At 40.9% G+C, this 17340-nt stretch overlaps 1 protein-coding gene across 4 annotated transcripts in view; it reads right to left on the reverse strand.

Moving 5' to 3' along the window:
• Window positions 1-17340, reverse strand: part of LOC144301242 (uncharacterized) — a 417552-nt gene that overhangs the window by 360748 nt on the left and 39464 nt on the right. For all 4 annotated transcript variants that reach the window (XR_013368046.1, XR_013368053.1, XR_013368052.1 and 1 more), the window contains exon 4: window positions 12298-14412. Coding sequence is in view for 1 of the 4 variants with exons in the window: in XM_077877965.1 (XP_077734091.1) it covers window positions 12298-12364 (67 nt within the window). In the remaining 3 variants the exon portion in view is untranslated. The remainder of the gene's footprint in view (window positions 1-12297; window positions 14413-17340) is intronic.

Consider the following 17340-nt stretch of genomic DNA (forward strand, 5'->3'; position numbering starts at 1 on the left):
TCCAGAGCTGTGAAGGAGTAAGTTTCTATTGCTTTAAGCCCACTCAGTTTGTGGTGTTTTGTTGTAGAAGCCCTGGGAAATGAATACACCTTTCAACTGCAAGAAGGACAAAAAAATCAGACCTGGGACAAGAAAAGGCAATGGGACAGGAGTGCAGAGCAAGTCAGCCAACTTCTTCACCTGGCAGACTGGGCGCTTAAACTCAGGTTTGAAAAATGGTCTCTCCTGTCACGTGGCTTTGGAGAAAGAGTGAAGCCACCTTTATTGCTGACCTGGCATCATAAAAATAATTAGCAAATTGCCACAAGGTGCTTCTGGAAGGTGATTCAGATGTCCCTGTCGTTCAGCCTGGTAGAGCAGCACAGAGTGGCCGCCAGCCTGCTAATGCATCACTCTCTGAGCGAACAGCCATGTTTATGAGCAGATATTACTCTAAATTGTTCTCCACAGCACAGAACATCTTTTCTGCACCAGAGCCATCCAGACTTAGCTCACAGAGAACACTCTCAGGTGAGCAATCAAGGTCAAGTCTGTCTGAATAAGTGGATGTGACAGCTCCCATCAGGCTCTGAAGCCAAAGGACAGCCAGTGGGGCCACCTGGGACCAGGAAGATTGGTTGTCCAACTTCCCACAAACGGGCCATTGCCCAGGAAGTTTAGAGTGCTGGACATGGGTCCTCAAAATCAGTACCTGCAGAGCTTCACAGGCCTATAAGCATCTAGAAAAGGAAAAGTTAAGTGCTTCGCTCTAAATATGTTTGGTAAGATGCTCTCAAACTTGATGCCCGAGCTCCACCTCAAGTTCTAGCAATCGAAGGCTCTCATTCTTTAACCCAACCCTAAGCATGCTTTATTTTATGTACATATGTAAGGGATCATTTCATGGCTATGATTTTAATTTTCATTTTCTATTATGCACTGCAAAGTTACATGTTGACCTTGAATATAGAACCAACAGGGCAAGACAGAGAGAGCAAATGATGATTCTTGCTACTACCATCTACTGATGGTTTGGGCATTCCAAACAGCATGCTAAACTCTTTAGCTATATGATGTCTTTTCATCCTTATTATTCTGAAATCACAGATGAGGAAATCAAGTCTCAGATAATTTATATGGATTGTCTTCCCCAAATCCCATCACAAGATCAGGCACAGGTGTAATTCAAGTAGAGAGCTGTTTGCCTTCAAAATCTGTGCTACATATACTGCCTCATGTTTGCAATGAAGAAAAAAAAAAAAAAAACTGGGTCCAGTTTGTGATTCTAACACTGTGAGTGAATCTCCATGGATCTCAGGGATATTCTCTCTATATTTCCCAGGGTAAGTAAAGATCTGTACACTGCAAAGTGTCATCCTGTAGCCAATGGACAAGTTTCTCTTTTGCCTCCCCCCTCCCCTGCCACTGGCAATGTTTAGCATGTGCCTAGCAGGCACTTTCTCTGCTTCCACAGGATTTTGAACAGAGCCAGTTGTGTAGATGCTCTATGCAAGGCAGGCAGCATGAGCAAGCAATTGATTTTTAAAATGAGATTGGTAGCTAGGGGAAGGGAGGAGGCACGAAATGAAGTGGATTCTCTACCCAGTATGGGAACGGGGGAGAAGGCAAAGGAAGTCTCTAGACAAAGATAGTACTTAAGTCAACACAACCAAGGTACAGAACTATCCTTGGTTCTCCCTTGTGAGAGTCTCTGACTCATGGGGGAAAAAAATCAATTGAGAGCTTGCAACAAAAAGCAACTTATTTTGGATTATTGGAGAGCACCCTTCTCCCCTGTTGGAACATATAAAATGTCTCACTTCCCTGCTTTTAAATCAAAAACAGAGAACTTTATTCAATAAGTTCCACAAATGGTTAAATAAATTAAGGTATAACTATAGATTAGAATAGTATAGCCTTAATAGAAATCATATTTTCAGGAATATTTAATGCCATGGGACAATGCTAATAAGAGAATTTAAGCATAAAAAATACGATTCCAAATGAAATCTTTAAAAAAAAAAAAAGGAATTCAAGGGTGCTTGAGTGGCTCAGTGGATTTGGGGTCTGATCTTTCATTTCAACTTAAGTCACACTTTCATGGTCATGATCTCAGGGTCATGGAAACAAGCCCCACGTTGGACTCTGCACTGAGTGTGGAGCCTGCTTGAGATTCTCTCTCCCTTTACCTCTGCCTCTCCTTTGTTCATTCTCCCACTCTTTTTCTCTCTCTCTAAAAAACAAAAAACAAAACAAAACAAGATTCCAATGGGCCTCTATAACAGAATCATATCTCTTTGAAATACATATAATGTCTGTTGATCTGATGGAAAAGAGTGAAATGAAACATACCAAAATTATTAATGGTGGTTATCTCTGGATGAAGTGATAGCAGTTGATTTTTATTTTTTATATATAGTTTTCTATATTTTTACATTTAATTTATTAATTCATTTATTTATACCTTTTATTTAAATTCAATTAACTAACATATAATGTATTATTGGTTTCAGAGATAGAGGTCAGTAATTCATCAGTCTTATATTAACACCCCGTGCTCATCATATCACCTGTCCTCCTTAAAGCTCATCACCCAGTTACCTTATCCCCCCATTCACCTCCCCTCCAGTGACCTTCAGTTTGTTTTCTATGATTAAAAGTCTCTTACGGTTTGTCTCCCTCTCTGATTTCATCTTGTTTTACTTTTTCCCTCCCTTCCCCTATGATCCTGTTTTGTTTCTTAAATTCCACATATGAGTAAGAGCATATGATAATTCTCTTTCTCTGATTGACTTATTTTGCTCCTCATAATACCTTCTAGTTCTATCCACGTTGTTGCAAATGGCAAGATTTCAGTTTTCTTGATGGCTGAGTAGTATTCCATATCTTCTTTATCTGTTCATCTGTTGATGGACTCTTTCCATAGTTTGGCTATTGTGGATATTGGTGCTATGAACACTGGATGCTGTACCCTTTCGTTTCACTGTATATGTATCTTCGGGGTAAATACCCAGTAGTGCAATTACTGGGTCATAGGGTAGCTCTTTTTTTCAACTTTTTGAGGAACCTCCATACTGTTTTCCAGAGTGGCTGAACCAGCTTGTATTTCTGCCAACAGTGTGCAAGGGTTCCCCTTTCTCCACATCCTCACCAACATTTGTCATTTCCTGATTTATTAATTTTCTGTATTTTTAAACATATTTTAAACAAAGGCTGTATAATGTTTTATAGCAAGAAAAACTAATCAATGTCTTTAAATATTTCTGGCAAATACTAAATAAGAATATTGAGCACAAAATCACAAGAGCCACATTTCCAGTCCAACTCTGCTTCAAATCCCTTCCCTAGGCCACCTCAGTTTCCTCATGGACAAAACACAGGTTACCGTTAATATCTAGGGTCCCATGCCTCCTTTATACACCAGGCCCAGGAAAGCATTTACATTGTAAATGTAGGCAAGCAGAAAGCATGTAGAAGAAATTGAAAAGAGCGGGAGATATAGAGGAGTCAGGGAAGAAAAATTGAGAGAAGAAAGAGAGCCAAGGACCCAGGGATACAGAAAAAGCAGGTGTGAATGCAGAAGATTTTTTAGATGAATGCTGACTTTAAGCCACTGCCTACTGTTAATTGGGCCCTATGTTTAAGTCACAGTGCTTAGAATTTGATTCTTCACAGATTTTCCATCTGCTTTAATTATTAAAATTCTAAACATCTTGCCTAATGGTTTTACCACACAAGCCCACCAGGATAAAAATTAATCTCTGTGTCAAGGCAGGAGAAACTAAAGGAATGTGATGAATTCAAACCAAAATCTGGATCTGGTACCTCAGGCTAGAAATTACTCACCCTTAAAATAAAGCAATTATTTGCCTTATCTGACCACTTCACCTTTGGCCTTTGGTTTATGTTGAAAACAATTCAGTTAAAGACGGTACTGATTAACTCCACTCCACTAAAACACTCACAGATCCTTTCTCTTTTGACAACCGCCCCCCCCCCCCCCCCCCCCCGCACTAGTGACCTGAGAACAAAACTCTCTCCTGTCTGAAGGCTCCCAGGGCCTGTGTTCTGAAGAGCATGATGTGGGAAACAATCATTTTCACTCTACTAATAATATTGAGAACTCCCTTTTTTGTCTCAGTAATGTCCTTCAGAACATCCAGCTACTCCAAATACAGGACACACTCAATAAATACTTGAACTCTGGGGCGATCATGATTTTTCAAGCCTAAAGACCTTCATGGAAAATCAGAGGCCATTAAATCAAGGAACAAGATATAGTAGAACTTTAGCTAGAACCATAGAATGATTGGACCATTATATTATCAGAAGAAATTCCTTAATTCCTTACAAGTACACACCACTTTAGAGTCCACTCATTCATAACCTGGGGATAGGCAGGAAAGCATTGACTTTCTGAATTTATAAAAGTTCAATATTTTCTTTCAGGAGACTTAGGGCTGAATCCCCTCCTGATAAGATTTTACTCATTTCTGCAAGAGGCATTGAGTGAAGTAGTTGAGAAAGCAGATCCTGGGGCCAGATGTCTGGGTTCAAATTCTGACTTTGGCACATACTAGTTACTTAACTCTCTGTGGCTCAATTTTTCTCAACTGTTAAATGGGGTAGGATTATGGTACCACATAGAGTCATCATAAAAATTAATTAGTTAAGCTCTTTACCTAGTCCCTGACATAGTACCTGAAATTGTTTTAGGGAAATGGAGTAATCACCAACTCCTATTTGATTATACATGTGCTTAGAATTTATCCCTTACCTAATTTCTACGAATTTGAGGAAACTCACGATATAGGAATATCAAGGAATAAGTATACTTTGCAAGTTAGTCAATGTGTTTTATTACTCATATCAGAAAGTATCTGAGCCCTGAGAGGAATGAGAGAGCCCAACAGGAGACTGGGAAACCTGCAGTATGTTCATACAATAGAATACTACTCAGCAATAAGATTTAAGGGGAAAAAACTGCTACATGTGATAATAGGGCTAAACTCACATAAATATGGTATGGAAGAAGTAAGATGCAAAAGAGCACAAACATTTGACTCCAGCAAATGAAGTTCATAACTAGGCAAACTTAATCAGAATTGTGGGCACCACTGTGACCAGCTATCCTGATTTGCCTGGAACTTTCCCAATTTTAGCACTGAAAGTTTCACATGTCAGGAACCCCCTCATCTCCATGCAAACTATGACTATTGGTCACCCTATGACCAGTCCATAAGAGGATTCTGAAAAACAGACTAGATAGAGTCACAGAAGAAATCCATTGAGACTGGGAGTAGAGAACTTGATTTGTTTGTGGTTACAAGCTCTGTACACATGCAAAAATCATCATGCTGAGCAGCAAAGATTAGCATACCCTGTGCACATTATAGTATGTATATCCTGCCTTTAAAAAAAAATGAACTAGATGTAGAAAAGATACTAAGCAGCTGGAAAAATGAGATGGCCAACAGTGCAGGAGATGGCACCCAAAGTGGGTATTTCCCTTCCCCTACAGATCTCTGCATCCACCTCCTCACATCTGACTATTGGTCCCCAGGATTTGGCACCGCATCTGTCCTCAAGGAAGGAAGAGATGGTTGAAGGAGCCAGAATTCAGCAATCCATCAGCTTTTTATTCATGGTCCAAACCAATTGTGAAAGACAATTTGATTAAAGATGGTACTGACTAACTCCATTCCACCAAAACACTCACAGGTCCTTTCTTTCCAGACCTTCACACACTGTCAACTTGGGGACAGAACTCCCTCTCTTGTCTCAGTGCTACCAAGGCCTCAATGCTCTCAAGAGCACAACATGGAGTCATGAGGAGTCACCTCTCCCACAAAGCCCCTGAGGCTATACTCCCACTGAATCCAAAGCCACCTTTGGAATTAGTCAACACTCACTTGTTCTGCCCCCACTTTCTCTGACTTTCATGGACCTGGCTTCCACTCCTGAAAAGCCCCTTCTGACTGGTATTTTAGTCATGTTGTTTGGCTCTCTCAAGCCAGCTTCACCTCTGGAAGCTTCTGGAAGACAGAGAACTTAATCTCCAGACCCAATATGCCTGAACATTCCCAGCATTACCATAGTCCCTACTCCTACCACTGGAGAAATTTCCTGGTGGTCCTAAGAAGCCTGCCCTCATCCTCTGTCTCTATTCAAAGAATTGGTTGGTGAGTATTTAGAATACACATCTTCAAACTGCCCTACCATACCCTCAACAGAGATCACTCATCAATGCTGATTCTCTTCTTTGGACATGGATGTGGTGTTGGAGTCTTCATTAGCCCAGGGCTCTGTGTGTGAATCATGGTTGAGAGAAAAATGAAACTGACTTGCTATCCCCACACTGGCTTCCAAGTTCCCAGAGAGACCTAATTAACTTTGTACACGGCCAGAGAAGCAAAGGCAAAATGGTGCCTGCAGTCTGCCCAGCCTATATGCTACTTGTAGATAACCTCAGCCCCCTAGCTTCGTGTAATGAATTTAGTCAATCCTCTAAGCAATTGGTCTGGCCGGGGTAGGTTTGCCCTCCTAAGGTCCTAATCCCCCCAAGTATCAACTGCCCCACTTCTCTTTGTATTATTTTTATTGGTGTACTGATATCAGTAAAGTGCACTCATCTTAGATGTTCAGCTTGATGGGTTTTGCCAAATGTACCCTGGCCCCTGTAACCACAACCCAAAACAAGACAGCATTTTCCATCCCTTCCAAAAGTTCCTTGACGGTAGAACATTTCCCATCACGGTGAAAAGCTGGCAAAGTTATCTATTCCCTTTACACGAATGGGATCAGATTCCTAGCTGTCTTGTTAAATTGCCCTCTTTCAAGGGACTAGTCCAACTACAGCTATAACCTCAAACAGCGCCTTGTAATTTTCTATCTAAAACAAAGAAAACTCCATTTTGTTTCTGTCCCTGAACTATTGAGTTTTATCTCCCCAGGCTTCGTTGACCTTCTAAAGGTTTTTTATATGTTTTCTTATATCCTGGTTTCTCCACTTATCTTCTTTATTGAAGTATCAGTTTTTCAGAATAGACTGTGTAAGTCCTTTTATAGTGTTGCACAGCAATCTTATATATTAGGTATCTGGTAGGAGAGCTGTAAACTCAGGAGATTGTGGTGGGTATAGTGCTTGGGACCTGCCATAATCTTTTTTGTGTCTTCGCTCCCTGTAATATCACACATGATTAGAGTGTCTGACTTAAAATCCATCTGGTTCTCAACTTGTGGGTTATGTGATATGTTCCACATAATCTTTCCATCCTATTCCAGAATTTTCTCAAATCCATAGACCCCACAAAAGGAGAAGGGTTTGTTAGAAATGCAAAGAGTCATGAAGTGACCTTGACTTCCATAAGGCAGTCATTTTGCCGGACGATGAGTATGTGCCAGGTTCTGTGGTTCTAGGTACTTGCCAACCTCTATGCCCAAGCAAGTTAGGAATAAAACATTTCCAGGTATTTCCATATGATCCAGCAGTGACCTGGACAGCACAAACATGAAAGACACCCAACTTGATTCATCGGAAAAGAGACAGACACAGGCAAAAGCATGAAGGAGGGAGCGAGAGGTCCTATGCCTGCTGTGTTTCAGACCTTCATTGCTGCCTGGCTGGATTATTTCAAAAGCCTCCTAATTGGTCCCCTGACATTGGTCTCACCCCAGCTCTGTCCTCTATACTACTTCCATGGCCTCCTATATCAATCTGCAATGGCTTCCCCATAACTTCAAATGAAGTCCGAACCCCACTATGCTGTTCAAAGATCTCCAGAGAGTAGCTCACCTCTCCCCTGCCTCCTCTGTTCCTACTGCTACACCTGAGGGTTATCTTCTGCTGTTCTACAGACCTTGGCCAGGACAACCTGCTATCCCAGATGCCCCTTACATCCACAGCTGCTTTTTCCTCTACCTACGTTTGCTTCACTCTCTTTCTAGTTAGTTCTGCATCATCATGAATTAGCTTGGATGTCATGTCTTCAAAAACTCTTCCCAAATACTTCTGAATAGCTCATGTCTCCCCCCTCTACACTCCTGTAACCCTCTGTCATAGCCTCTTCAGTGCTTCTGCACACCTCCCAACTGCAGGGATACCATTCCCATTGAATACAATGAATGGGACTCCCTGGAGGTATCCAACATGGAGGCACTGAGCCTTTGCCCCTGAATCAGTTGTGTACCTGCCTATCTCCCACCCTCCCCTCCCACTACCCCCGCAGTTAATCTTCCACTTTAAGCCATGACAACAGCTCTTTTTCGGAAACTCTCTCCTCCACCTGTGTGTCTCAGGTTCCCTTCTGGATCTGCCCATCCTTGAAACCTATTGACTCGACTCCATCAAACAAACCCCTTTTGCAGACTGTATGTTTTGGAGTTTGAAAGTGTTCATTTTTTCCAGTAGTTCTCAAGTTCACCTCTGTCTGAGTCAGTATAACTGACTTCCACTAGGGTCGTATCTGCCATGGATAGGCAGTACCAATCCCCATATAGCCCTAAGCCCCAAAACTCCACCCTGGCCAGAGTCCCAGCGCTCCTTCCAAAAATGAGAATTTAGCCACACAGTGGTAATATGGAAGGGTTTGAGACACACACCCCCACCCTTGCCCCTTTAGTCTCAGTATTAGCTCCTTACAGACAGCGGTCGCATCTTCTATCTCTTTAAATCTTTTCTCTCTCCTCAGGTGGAGTGACTTCATTTTGAATGCCAAAGAGGTTGACTCCATGGTCCTACTAGGCTCGGTGGCATTTAGGTTAATTTCAGTCCTAGAGAGCAGCCATCAACTTGTCTTTACTCTGGCTGCTGCTTCTAACAAAGGCTTAAGGAGAATGAATTAGAAACAGCCCTGTTCTTTGATGCACATACTCTTTGTTTCTAGGTTTGGGCAAGCCAAGGATGCTGACAGGTTGGTCAGTGCAGCTGCTGCATAAGTAAGGATAGAAGGCAAATTTGCATTGAAGCTTCATTTAAAAAAAAAAAAAAAAATCGAGCAGCCCCAGGGGCTCAGCGGTTTAGCGCCGCCTTCAGCCCAGAGTGTGTTGCTGGAGTCCCTGGATGGAGTCCCACAACAGGCTCCCTGCATGGAGCCTGCTTCTCCCTCTGCCTGTGCCTCTGCCTCTCTCTCTCTCTCTCTCTGTGTGTGTGTGTGTCTCATGAATAAACAAATAAAATATTTTAAAAAATAAAAATAAATAAAAATTTAAAAACTCTATCTATAAGACACTCAACAGCCAAATTAGGCTTTGAGCAGATCTTATCTAACAACAGTAACTTCGGAGCAGGAAGCCCACCTGACCATGGCATTAGCCCCAGGGCACTGTGTTCACCAGTTTCTGCCTAGAACACGGGCATCTTGGGATCCTTGTTCTTATTTTTCAAGATTTATTTGTGTATTTATTTATTTTCGAGATTTATTTGTTTATTTATTTATTTGTTTGTTTATTTGTTTATTTATTTATTTGTTTGTTTATTTATTTATTTATTTGAGAGAGAAAGAGATATCATGAATCAGGAGGAGAGGAAGAAGCAGACTCCCCACTGAGCTGAGAGCCCAACGTGGGGCTCAATCCCAGGACCCTGGGATCATGACCTGAGCCCAAAGCAGATATTAACTGACTGAGCCACCCAGGTGCTTGGGATCCTTGTTCTAATGTTTTCCTAGTCTTAGGGATGAGAGGGCTGGTAAAACAAACAAACAATTAAAAAAAAAAACCCACTCACTTTTCTCTTTTCCAATTCACTAAATTATAAGGAGTACACAGTAATTACTCATTTAATGATTTTTAGGTAAATGCACTTATAAATTAATGAATAATTTGGAGGTAAGAAACATTCTTTATCTTTAGTTGAGAGACATATATTCTTAAAATAATAAATAAAAACTAGACCAAAACCCTTTTTGAAACATAAGAATCTATGCGCTATCTTGTTGATTTTATTACTATACATTTTCTGCAAACATGAGAAGACTTGCTTCTAAAAGCCTGGAAGAACAAATCATAACAAAATGCCCAATTTGGTACCTATGATCAATAGACAATCTCTTTGACAGGGAGCATCCTGCATGATGGATAGGTTGTATTTTCCTTACAGGTTGAGTGTTGCAGATTCTCAGTTTATTCCTAGAGACAGTAAAGTCTCCCAAAATCATATATTAAAGGCAGATGTACCATGAGAGAGAGGAGGATGGGAGCAGTGGGGTAGAAGGCAGCTTATTGGTTTATTTCCTGATCATGGAAGAGCATCGTTCTCTGCTTTCAACCTTGGTCCTGTAGCAACCTTAAGTTTCCCACTTTCTGGAACAGCCCACAGCCCTAGAGAATCAATCTGCCTGACTGAATTTTTCCTCATTAAAAAAAAAAAAAATCAACTTGCTCTTTTGAAACCTCCGATAGTCAAGTGAAATAATTTGTTTCTTACTCTCGAATCCTCCCTCTGCTAGGTAGCTAACAGTGGTTGGGGTGTCTGCCTCTGGATCTTTGTTTGGTCAAGTTCGGATCATATTCCACTCATCATTGTTCATTATAAATCAGTTCTTCTGGTCTTTCAATCACCCATGTTGTGTTCTAAACTGGCTCCAGGGCAGTAAATCAATTAGGAAATGTTTGTAAAGTGGCTTTAAAAAATAGAAAGCATGGATAAGTACAGCACATCATAGAAACAGGTCAGTGCACTTAACAGTGAATCTGGTGCTCTAGGTATGGCCTTTGTGAGCACTGGGGCATTCTTCTAATAAATTTCACAGTTATGTACTGAGGTGGATTGATTCATTTCCCCTTTGATATTTCTCTTATTTCCTAGAAGCAAAACCAAATCATTTTTCTTTGAGATATTTGCCTGGGTTGAAGGGTAAGGACAGCCCTATTTTTACAGCAGGAGAGATTGTATTTGGATACGAACTTTCTGATGGCTAAACAAGCAAAGAGATGATCAACAAAAGAAGACTGGAGATTCCATCAATGGAGATCTTCAGGAAAATAAACAAACAAGCAAAAAGAGAGTGTGCTTGAATTAAGACCAAGGATTTAAAAAAAAAAAAATAGGCCTCCAGTTAAGTTGAATTTGGATCAGCTCTGATCCATTGGTAGCAGCCACCTGTAAAATGGTTTTAATCAAGAATGTGGAGGCCATGTCCAGGCTCATCACTATCAGCAATCCCTTCCTTGAGTGTAGAGAAGGCAGATAGAGGCATGCATAGTACCTATCTGCCTTTTGATGTTAGACTACCTGAAGGCAAGATTTATAGACACTGGTATGACATAAGAAATCCATTACCCTGCTGTCAGAGACTCCACATTTTGATTAAAACAACCTCACATATGCTCCACATTCCATATAAGATATGAAGCCTATCAACTAACATAAACTATATGATTGTTCCATACAGAGATCTATGCTAAGTTGGAGGTGGTGAGCAAATACATTCCACTTGTTTTATACTGAAGTTTACAAACATGTACACCTATGTTTTCTTATTTTACACTCATTTCATTTTTCAACATGTGTATTTTGTGCCTACTAGGAGTTAGGTAGTACATTAAGAGCTGGACATAAGTACTACATTGAAAATAAAACAAGGCTCTGGCTCTCTGGACTTTACATTTTCAGGAAGGATAAGAGGGAAGAAAACATTCTGTATGGAACCCAATTTGGAGATAAGAAAACTGATGTTCAAATAACACATATAATTTGTCCATTAAAAAAAAAAAAGTGACAGGCAGAAGAACAGGACTCTAGCCAGCAGTTTCCAGTGTCATTTCTCTCTGCTTAGACTTAGCGTCTCCATTGTTTCACCCAATCCCCATCCCAGAGCTGGGATCCCACTGCTTCCCCTGCTCTGACACCCTGAGAATTGCTTATCTCCTGGGCAAAGCTGACATTCCGGGGGCCCCTCCAACACCATGAGGGCTTCTCCAGTGATAACCTCAATGCCACAGACCCCTGATGGCTCCTTCAGAAAATAAGGACCTGGTCTGGAAGGGTCAAGAGGTTCTTGACAAGCAATGTGGAGTCAAGCCTGACTTCAGACAGCAGTTAAGATCTGAGGTAGAGAAGAGAGGGAAAGGTGTTATGAGTGGAATGGAGTGTAAGAAGCAGAATGGGCATGAGCTGTATGTGAAGGTAAAAAAATCACAAAAGAGGTAGGTGCCTTCAGGGAACAATGAGTAGACAGCTTTAATTACCAAAGGGAAATATATATATATATATATATATATATATATATATATATATATATATATTATAAAAATATAAAATTAAAATATAAAAAATCATATATATACATATATATATATACACACACACACACATACCTGCCATAGGCACTGAAAAATTCCATTTAATCCTCACAGCTACTGCATAAGTAAGGAAAGCAGACATCTTCGCTCATCACAGATGAGTAACTAATTTTCATCGCTGTTAAGTGACATACCCAAGGTCACAGACTAATAAGTGTCAGAGCCAGGATTCATACTCAGATCTGCCCCTCTCTGCAGCCAGCGTTCCCTCGTTGTGAGTTCATGGCGAAGCATGCAAGGTCCTTGGACACAGGAAGGTAAGACTGGGGGAAAGAGTGAAAGCAGTTATCAAATTGGGTGGAAGAGAAGACAGGCAGACCAGCTTTGCCAATTTGACAATGTTGTTGTTATCCATCCTGGCCTGATGCATGATGTGTTCAGGGAAAGATGGGAGGCAGCTCTCCATCAACAAATCCAAGCCTTCTGTCTGCCATGAAAAGAAACCCTTGACTGTTTCTATTTTAAGGAAAGTTAGAAACCTAGAGATAAATTCCTTATAGGCCCTCAGTTTTCTCCTGCCACCTTTTCTCTCTAGTCAATTCCTTCCCCACCTCTTTGCCTCTCGCTAAAGACACAGCTGGTTGGCTTCTTAGTACTGACCCCTCTCCTTCATCTTTCCTACAGAAGCTCAGCTTTGCTCCTTCACATCCTCCCTCCTCTATAAGGCCATGTGTGTCAGAAAAGGCAGAATGGACCCCCAATCTCAGCAGGGGATTCCACCTTAATCTAATCAACTCTAATCTAAACCAGACATGGTGTCGCATTCCCCTTACTCATGTGGACTTAGATGTGAGCATGTGATACAATTGGGCCAATGAAATATGAAGATGAGTCAGCCTGGAAGCTTCTGGGAGATGATTCACTTTCAAAGGATTACAAGGGAGAAATTATCTCTACTTCTTCGGGATATATATTTTTTTCATCTCTGTGTGATGCCTGGAACTGTGGCAGCCATGTTGCAAACACAAGGGGACCAGGCTAAGGACAGACCAAGGTCACAGACTAGTAAGTGGCAGAGCCAGGATCTATACCAATTTAATAACATTGCCCTTACCAGCTCTTGCCTGACATGTAATATTTTTTTTAAAGATGTATTTATTTATTCATGAGCGACACAGAGAGAGAAAGAGGGGCAGAGACATAGGCAGAGGGAAAAGCAGACTCCCCACAGGGAGCCCAATGCAGGACTCCATTCGGGATCCCAGGATCACGCCCTGAGCCCAAGGCAGATGCTCAACCGCTGAGCCAACCAGGTGTCCCTGACATGTGATGTATTAAAAGGAAGATGGTACCCTGTGCTGATTCACTGTGCAAGAGAGTGTTTTTTTTTGGGGGGGGGATGCTTGACAAAAAAAGAGGTTCTGAAAAGGGGAGGAGTATGAGCTATAGGAGAACGGGGATGGAAAAAATTATAAGAAATATCACTTCAGTTATTAAGTAACATCCTTTGAGAGGAAGGAAAAAATAATGGAACTTTTTAAAATTTTTTGGTTGTTGAACGATGCTTCTTGAATGGAACTTTTTAAAATTTTTTGGTTGTTGAACGGTCACTCAGAAACTAGACCACAGTGATCACGGCTTCAATGGCATGAAAACAGGACTAAAGGAAATGAGTCACAGCACAGGAGGCAGCTGTCATATGCACATTTGTTGGTTTTGTGTACTCTTTACCATGGAACGGGGGTCAGCAAAGTGCAGCCCTGTGGCCAATTCAAGCCTGCTCCCTGTTTTTATAAATAAAGTTTTGTTGGAACACAGCCAAATCCACTTGTTTACATATTGTCCAGAGCTGCTTTTGTGCTAAAATGTCAGTGTTGAGTAATCACAGCAGAGACTGTATAGCTCGTAAAGCTGACCATACTTTCTATCTGTCCCTTTACGGAAAGTTTGCCACCCCTGATTTAGAAGGAAGAGAACTGAACTGACAGGCTGAGTATACAAATGATATATATATCATCTACAAATAAGATTTGGTGGATGACTCCCCTTTCTATAGCTAGTTCAGGATAAATAGCCTTCATTTTTCTCATCTGGCTGATCTCTGTTGATTTCCACAGAACTGAGAGAATCTGAGTCCTCATCCTGGATCTGCCAGTCACTCCATATGTGACATTGAATAATTCACCTCACCTGTAAGAAAATAAAAATTAAAAATTAAAGAGGCAGAGTCCCTATTCACAGTAGTTCAAAGGCTACATATACTACAAGGGTGAGATTATTACCATTGTGTGTGTGTGTGTGTGTGTGTGTATACATATATATACACATATACAGCCAACTAAATATAAAAATGACTCACCTATACATGTGGCCAACAAGCACACAAGAAAATGCTCCACATCACTGGTCATCAGGGAAATACAAATCAAAACCACAATGAAATACCACCTCACACCAGTGAGACTGGGGAAAATTAACAAGACAGGAAACAACAAATGTTGGAGAGGATGTGGAGAAAGGGGAACCCTCTTGCACTGTTGGTGGGAATGTGAACTGGTACAGCCACTCTGGAAAACTGTGTGGAGGTTCCTCAAAGAGTTAAAAATAGATCTGCCCTACGACCCAGCAATTGCACTGCTGGGTATTTACCCCAAAGATACAGATGCATTGAAACAGCAGGACACCTACACCCCAAAGTTTCTAGCAGCAATGTCCACAATAGCCAAACTGTGGAAGGAGCCTCAGTGTCCATCGAAAGATAAATGGATAAAGAAGATGTAGTCTATATATACAATGGAATATTACTCAGCCATCAGAAAGGACAAATATCCTGCTTCGACATGGATGGAACTGGAGGATATTATGCTGAGTGACATAAGTCAATCGGAGAAAGACCATCATTATATGGTTTCACTCATTTGGGGAATATAAGAAATAGTGAAAGGTATTAAAGGGAAAAGGAGAGAAACTGAGTGGGAAATATCAGTGAGGGTGATAGCACATGAGAGACTCCTAACTCTGGGAAATGAACAAGGGGTAGCGGAAGGGGAGGCAGGCAAGGGGATGGGGTGACTGAGTGACGGGCACTGAGGAGGGCACTTGACGGGATGAGCACTGGGTGTTATACTATATGTTGGCCAATCGAACTCCAATAAAAAAAAAAAAAATATATATATATATATATATATATAGAGAGAGAGAGAGAGAGAGAGAAATGACTCACCTAAAGCCATGTGAATTCTGATCCACAATCTGCAGCAACCAACCTAAGAAACCAATCCATGACCCACAAGAACCAGCTCAGGAAGCCAACACACTAACTGTAAGTCAGACTTGATGGAAGTGAGATCATTATCTCTAGCAACTGATCCAGAAAGTCAAACAATAAATCCCATAACAATCAGGACAAAACAGTCAGGTCTTGATTAATAACTGACAACTCTCCTAATTTGCATCTTCACTTCCAACAAAGGACCAACCAGAGAAAGTCAAATATGCACCCCAAACAATCACACAGGATGTTTAGCTTTGAAATATCCTGCCTGCAGCTTTTCTGTGCCCACAGTCTCCAGTCAGGACATACCTGAAGCCTTCTTTGTTTCCCACTAACATGCTTTCTCATTCCTCTGCCTGTCTTTGAGTCGGCCAAAACACAAGTAATGGTAGATGACTCTTTTGCTATATTAAGTTCAGAATAGATAGTCTTTGCTTTCCTCATTTCATTGATCTCTTGTTTATTTCCATAGAACTTTGAATCAAAGGATCTCAGTTCTAATCCTTGGTCTGCCACTCATTCCATATGTGACATTGAATTACTTGCCTCATCAGTTAAAAAAATTTTAAAAAATTAAAAAAATTAAAATTAAAAAATTGAAGAGGTAGTGTCCCTACCCATTGTATCTCATAGGCTACGAACACTCTAAGAGTGAGATCATTGCCATACTGAAACTATGTGCAAAGGACAGAGGTAGCTCTGAAGAAGGAATGACAGGTTGCATCTGAGCCCAGCACTGATTAATTGATAATCATTGTTTTCTTTAGCCATTATGAATAGAGTCATTGAGAAACTATCTCTCTCCTAAATTCACAAACTTCTTCCTTCCCAAGCAATACTACAATCCATTCATTTCAAATTATGGTACAGTCATTTGTTCGAAAATCCAATTTCACAAATGGCTCATCTCTTAAAGTAATATTTTAATGGATCTTGATTCAAACTTTAGTCAAACCTTCTTTTCTAAGCTTTCCATTAGTAGACTCAGTTGAGTTTGTCCAAAGCACTATCGGTTTGCTTCATGGGTGCTTAGAAATTTCCACAAATGACACACTTCTGAATATTTTTGGGTGTCCTTAATCTTTTGCAGAATACCTACTTGGTTTATGGTGTGCAAAACAAAAGACCAGTTTACAGAGCTTTCATTAAAATATCATCAAGTTCCTTAGGTAATATTATCATGATTTTATTGTCCATGATAATTCTACAAATGTCCTTAACCTTTTAAAGCTACAGTTTCCATTAGTTAAAAAAGCAAGATATAAATATTTATTTGGATTTTTTAGCTGTAGCCCAAATGTTATGTGACATATAAGCAAAACCCATCTTATAAGTTCCGTAACATCCCAGATTCTCCTACTATATACAAATTGAAAAGTACACTGGACAGTTTGGGGAATCCTGGTGTCCAGTCTGGAATCTACCCCTGATTAAGCTCCAGACACTAACATTACAATTTTGGATTCCTATTTCCTCTCTTATAGGCTATTACTAAAGTTCATCTCAAGACTAAAAAGCTGGGCAGCCCGGCTGGCTCAGCGGTTTAGCGACGTCTTCAGCCTAGGGCGTGATCCTAGAGACCTGGGATCAAGTCCCATGTGGGGCTCCCTGCAAGAAGCCTGCTTCTCCCTCCGCCTGTGTCTCTGCCTCTCTCTCTCTCTCTCTTTGCCTCTCACGAATAAATAAATCTTTAAAAAAAAAAGATTAAAAAGCTATCATCAGGGACACCTTGGGTGGCTCAGTGGTTGAGCATCTGCCTTTGGCTCAAGGCATGATCCTGGTATCTCAGGATCAAGTCCCACATCCTGCCTCCTGTATGGAGCCTGCTTCTCCTTCTGCCTTTG

Source organism: Canis aureus, chromosome 2 (genome assembly GCF_053574225.1).
Source record: "Canis aureus isolate CA01 chromosome 2, VMU_Caureus_v.1.0, whole genome shotgun sequence".
Taxonomy (NCBI): Eukaryota; Metazoa; Chordata; class Mammalia; order Carnivora; family Canidae; genus Canis; species Canis aureus.